Source organism: Salvelinus fontinalis, chromosome 3 (genome assembly GCF_029448725.1).
Source record: "Salvelinus fontinalis isolate EN_2023a chromosome 3, ASM2944872v1, whole genome shotgun sequence".
Taxonomy (NCBI): domain Eukaryota; kingdom Metazoa; phylum Chordata; class Actinopteri; order Salmoniformes; family Salmonidae; genus Salvelinus; species Salvelinus fontinalis.
Genome location: NC_074667.1, coordinates 19967781 through 19973433, shown reverse-complemented (window position 1 = coordinate 19973433; position 5653 = coordinate 19967781). Strand labels below are relative to the sequence as shown.

General features: G+C 42.0%; 1 protein-coding gene across 2 annotated transcripts; it reads right to left on the bottom strand.

The window, feature by feature from the left end:
• Positions 1 to 2303: 2303 nt before the first annotated feature.
• Positions 2304 to 4582, bottom strand: LOC129840711 (ubiquitin-conjugating enzyme E2 C-like). Of its 2 annotated transcripts, none has more exons than XM_055908826.1 (7): positions 4342 to 4582; positions 3709 to 3813; positions 3490 to 3517; positions 3289 to 3375; positions 2885 to 3089; positions 2640 to 2699; positions 2304 to 2483 (listed from the first exon to the last, which is right to left on the bottom strand). In XM_055908826.1, the coding sequence occupies exons 2-7, from the start codon at positions 3807 to 3809 to the stop codon at positions 2446 to 2448; spliced, it is 519 nt and encodes a 172-aa protein (XP_055764801.1). In that variant the 5' UTR covers positions 3810 to 3813; positions 4342 to 4582; the 3' UTR covers positions 2304 to 2445. The 2 variants fall into 2 exon arrangements, with proteins under 2 accessions (XP_055764801.1, XP_055764792.1); XM_055908817.1 differs by having other exon boundaries at positions 3709 to 3816; positions 4342 to 4580.
• Between the last annotated feature and the right edge of the window lie 1071 nt (positions 4583 to 5653).

Below are 5653 nucleotides of genomic sequence, written 5' to 3'. Positions count from 1 at the left end.
CCTTGAACCCTTAAAGAAAATACAACTTCATGATACTTTTAAAGTGAACATTAAATGCCAATCATCATAATCATCATCATCAGAGATGACTATCAATATTCAGGACTATATTGGTTTTATAATAACAATACATTCCCCTGGTTTAGTGAAGTTGTGAGAATTTTTTATTATTTGTATTTATTACTGTCATTTATTTAGTCTGTACCATGAATAGGCTATGGTTTGATAGCCTTAAGGTTAGAGATGTGAGCCGGTAACCAGAGGGTTCCCGGATTTTATCCCCTAGATGCTTGATAGGGATCCTACAGGAAGCGAGCTGGCAGCTGGAGGGTTAACGGCTTCAATATCCCATATAATACCTACTTTTGTGCTCTTGAGCAAGGCACTTTAGATGTGTGTAAGTGTATGGCTAGCTAGTTAGTGGTGGTGCGCGCTAATAGCGTTTCAATCGGTGACGTCACTTGCTCTGAGACCTTGAAGTAGTTGTTCCCTTGCTCTGCAAGGGCCGTGGCTTTTGTGGCGCGATGGTTAACGATGCTTCGAGGGTGGCTGTTGATGTGTGCAGAGGGTCCCTGGATCGACCCCAGGTAGGGGCGAGGAGAGGGACGGAAGCAATACTGTTACATAAGGTTGGGTAATGAGACAGCAAAAAAGATAGAATATCTGTGTAAATGGACCAATTATGGAAGTATTGTATTACATTTTGTTGTATGGTTTCTCTGTGCAGGTTCAGATCACAGGAGGTTCTTTATTTGGGGACGACGGGCTTGTGATAATGGCTGGAGTGGAAGAGGTGGAAGGGTATCAAATACACCACACACACATGGTTTCCATGTGTTTGACGCCATTCCATTTGCTCCGTTCCAGACATTATGAGCTGTCCTCCCCTCAGCAGTCTCCACTGGTTCAGATGAATCGTGGCGGAAGTCAGTGGATGAGCTCCAGGCTAGGAAGCAGCAGGTCACAGAGTTTGAGGTTGTCCAGCAGGCCCTGAGCAAGGTGACTGCCTGTTTCCAACAAATGGCCACCTCTGTCAGAAGCAACTCGGACGGCAGATTTCTGAGATGGGCGAGACCAGAGCACTGGCTTATAGAATCTGCACAGGTAAGGCCACTGCAATGCTGTTGAATGCTTAATGGACCTCAAGATCTGGACCCTTCCATTCAAATTCAGGATATATCTTTTGAAGTGCAACATTTTCAGCCCGTTGGTGTCTATAAAGTATACAATATTGTAATTGACAGAACTGTCATTTTAACAGATCAATTACATCTGGAACTGAAACCACAAGTGCAAGAATTTGTGTACTTGGGAAATGCATTGTATAGTGTGTGCATCATATGCAAATTCCACTCCGTCTGTGTTGTCTCATGATCCAGGTTTGCAGACAGCTGGGAGACTCTGGACAAGAAAATCAACAGGTGGGGGGGGTGGTGGGTTCTCGTCCTCACTGGGTTAGAGAAGCACCAACAGGACCTGTCAAAGCCAGTGACGTAATAGACCGCTTCCCCTTGAAACAAAGGAATGACCATTGGGCCCTGGTTAAAACAGGGGCTTCTGGTGGCGTCGGTCCAACCCCCCCCCGGCTAGCAGTGGAGTACTGAAGACGCCTGGGTGGAGGGTGCCCAGTCTCAGAACGAGTGTGACTGGAAGAGATAGAGGTGGTGTCCCAAGATGGTATCATCCCCTAAACTGTTAAGGTGATGTATTTTGTCTATTGACTTGACAAATTTGGGGTGTAATCTTGAACACTTGGTTACTGAATGTTGTCAGTGATGCAGAGAAAAACACATGCAGGCATAAGTCATTTTCATTTGGCTAATAAAATGACTGGTGGACAAATGTCTTTGGGTAGTCAAAGCTGCATAACTGCTCCCTAACACCAGTGTTACACTAAGGGAAATTGCTTCCAGTTAGGGCTGACAGTGAGGACTTGTGAAGAGCAGAATGGTCAACCTTTGCATTATCAAAAGTTGGTTTTCGAGAAGTTTAAAATGCCATCTTAAAAGTACCAGTGGCTTGGCACCAAGTGTGAGCAAGTACACCAGAGCCATGGCCCAGTGAGACATGGGTGTCAGACCGCATAGATGGGGGAAGAACCCGTGTAGAATACTGGGATAAATCCTGATGGATATCCAATCTAAATTTACAAGCAGCCTTTGAAGGCATTATGAACTATGCAGAGGATAGATGTTTATGGTCATTATATCCATCATAAGTATTGAAGTTAGTGATAGATAAATATATTTTTCAAAGTGAAATAAAGCCAAATGTTGAGTGGAAAGTAACCAATAGAGCCAAAATTAACATACCTAGACATCTTTATTCACATAGAGGTCATACAAACAAAAATATTGTACAGACATACCCAGTATTGAAATGTACATAATTAGAGTATAGAAAAACACAGACATAAAACACATGGCAGGATTGTAATAGCTTGAGTCAGTTCTTGTAGGTTGTGTTCAAATGGACTTTGAAGGCTGAAAGAAAAACATCCTTTGCTTAATATAGTGCAAGTTTGTTTAACATCATACAACTTGACTCGTGACACGAGTATTAACAGTGTGCGTCCCAAATGACCTATGGGCCCTGGTCAGAAGTGCACCATGTTGGGACAGATGTGTCCATATACTAACCTTCCTGGTTATCCCAAAGCTCAGCAGCAGCAGTGTTCAATGGACTCTCAATGTTGGGCTCTGAAGACATAGTAGTACAAAGTTAAAATTGGACAGTGGCACACCAACTCAAAACAATAATAAAAACAGGTGACAACTTGGACAGTGATTTGATCGCAAAGCACTGTTAAACCTAGTTGGTTGGGTGAATTCCAGTGAACTTGATGAACTGAGTGCCATTTATTAATCTGTTGGAAGTGCCTTACCTCCTAATAAACTCTGGATGGACAGAAGAATGGACCGTACGTCGTACAGGGCTGACCATTTGTCTTTCAAGATATCGAGACAGATGAAGCCCTGATCATCGACGTTGGGGTGAAAACATGGCGTGACGAACTTCACTCGGGGGGCTTTGTACGGGTAGCCACTGGGGAACTCCAACGACAGCTTGTACCTCAGGCCTTCGTAAACCTAAGAATGAACGATGGAAGATTTTTGTTATACTGTTTGTGTGCAAAAGCATTTCACAGCAAGCGTTTGAATGTTCAAAGGAGTTATACCGTAGACCTTGTTGGCCATGTTCATATGGTATAGGGTTACTGTTCTTAAAATCTGAGCAACTACTGAGGCTGTACTTTTCATGCTGGGGTAGAAAGTAAACACGACTTACTGTTCCCTGCGCTCCGTCTATCGTTCCTATCCACTTAAAAAGGTTGTCAGACTCCGGGAAAGCGGAGATCCCTTTATCTCCAGACATCTACACGATGAAGAAATAAACATCAGATCAAGGAAATAGCAATTCTACAAAATATGTTGATTGCTATCTCAAATTGTGATTATAAAGAGATGGTCCTACATGGGGAACACTTACCATTAGTGTCATAAGTTCTTGTTGAAGTCTAGGATATAAAAAGCAAAGATTCAGAAATGCCCAAACTTTTTACACCGACTAGCCTATGGCCAAATAGTGGCACCAATCAAATTACAGAATACTGTCTGGTTCCTCCACTTACATGTTAACGTTACTTTCCTACTAAAGCTGGGAACTAAGATTAGCTTAAATCTAGATGAACAAAACTAAATGTCAAACCTTTTCGTGACTGAGCCCTTTGCTGCACTCCCACCGGTCTCAGTGCCTTTCAGAGCTGCTGTGGATGAGGCTGCTGCAGGGTCCATATTTTGAGAGGCCATTCTTCTACTGGAAGAACAATCGAGAGGACGATAATTAGCTAACGTCGGAAACTAAACTAGCTTGCTAGTAAAGACAAATATTAGCTACTTGAAAACACTCAAGTGCACGGCATTTTGCTTCGCGCCTGCAAGCAACTAACCAGGGTGTTGTCATGACGTTAGTTAGCTGAATTTTTAAATTGCCTAGTTATCCATTTCAGCTAGCAAGGCATAGCTAACGTTAGAAATGTTTGCATTGGCTAACGTAGGCCACATATATCCTGGGCTAGGCACAACACAATTTACCACGGTTAGCTAATAACACATGAGTATGTTTGCTAATAATGTTAGCTAGCTAGTTAAACATTGTTACAGCGCAAATACAAGCTACATTAGCTAGCCAGCTAACGGTTAGCTGAGTGAGTGTTATCTTGTTGCAGCATAAAACAGGTTGAATGACTTCTTTAGCCACCTAACGTTAGCTGAATAACCAACTTAGAACAACCAGCCCCCAACAAAAATAAGCCTCAAATGTTGCCATAATGTAACTTGCCTGATGTGTCTGTTCTGTCTTCACCAACTCAGTTTTACTGCTACTGAGATTTTCAAACAGTGTAGATATCCCGCCCCCGTTTAAATGTTATTTCTCAAAACGGTGTCACAGCTCTGTTTGCGAACATGACCAATCGCAACTTCATGTTTTAAACAAAGCAACTCCGTAGCAACCATTTGAAAGAATGCGCCTACTAAATACGTCGATGTGATTGGGGGAAAGATCATTCGGAAGTGACAGATTGCCAAATGGTTGGTCCGAATTCATTTGTACAGGTCTGTGCTATTTGGCATCCTTGGGACGACCCTAATCTTAACCTCTGTCTACACCCACTGGAATATCGTGCTGGGGGGCCATGCGCCTGTCACAGAGGTCAAATTGTTTTAAATTAATAATTCATTTAATTTAATAGTTCATGACAGTAACCCTCCAAAAACAATTTTTTTCATTAACCTTTTTTAAATTCCATATATGTACTAGTAAGTGAAGTGTTTGTTTATTGGGCTTCATAGTGTGACTGAAAAAGTGCCCCAGGATATGAAAACCTCCCCCCCAAAATTCTGATTGAAAGTATAATGCTGGGCATACACTACATGATTTCTTAAATCTTAACAACTTGGATGTGCTCACATTTCTCTATTTCCTTGTCCCAAATCCTCAACCCCAGGACATGGGTGCTCACGTTACACAATGATTCCTATTTGATCCTGCCTTCCTCTTCTCCGTTGTCTTAGGGAAAAAACTCTTACATGCAAACAGCAAGCTGCTTTATAAGTGTGCACATTATTATGTGCAGAAACATCACCCCAAAAAAAGACTGAGGCGTAGAATTTGCACCAGCAGATGAATGGGCAGACATGGAGAATATGGATTTATTTACAGAGGGAATTGGAGGTGAAAACTTTTCATATTGAAAAGGCAGCTGCATTCTCTCCACAACCACCAATCTGTCATCATTGTGGCTAAACCCTGCCTATTTCTACAATTTATCTTCTTAAAATCAGATTTTAAATTTAACCCTAAACTTAACCAGGTTAGGTAAACCTTAACCCTAACCCTAACCTTTCTTACTTTATGCCTAACCCTAACCTCAAATTAAGGTTTTCAGAAATGTTTACGATATAGCCTATTTTGACATAGTGGCTGTCTTAAACTAGTGACAACTTGCAGGTTGCTGCTTTCCTCTTAGCCATCCTTGTTTTGGTCTCCAATGCTGAGTGCTCATTGGCTCTTGGCAGTAGTCCTTGTCCAATCGCGTCGTAGCAATGCTCATAATACAAGATGCCAAAATTTCTGACATGCCAGAAAATTA

What these genes read in the sequence shown, in the direction of transcription:
- LOC129840711 (XM_055908826.1), bottom strand. Translation starts at nt 3,809, where the DNA reads ATGGCCTCTCAAAATATGGACCCTGCAGCAGCCTCATCCACAGCAGCT. An exon ending in CATCCAGAGTTTATTAGGAG is followed by an intron (nt 2,700 to 2,884) that starts GTAAGGCACTTC and finishes CTATGTCTTCAG; the next exon opens with AGCCCAACATTGAGAGTCCA. An exon ending in GCTTTGGGATAACCAGGAAG is followed by an intron (nt 2,484 to 2,639) that starts GTTAGTATATGG and finishes TTTTTCTTTCAG; the next exon opens with CCTTCAAAGTCCATTTGAAC.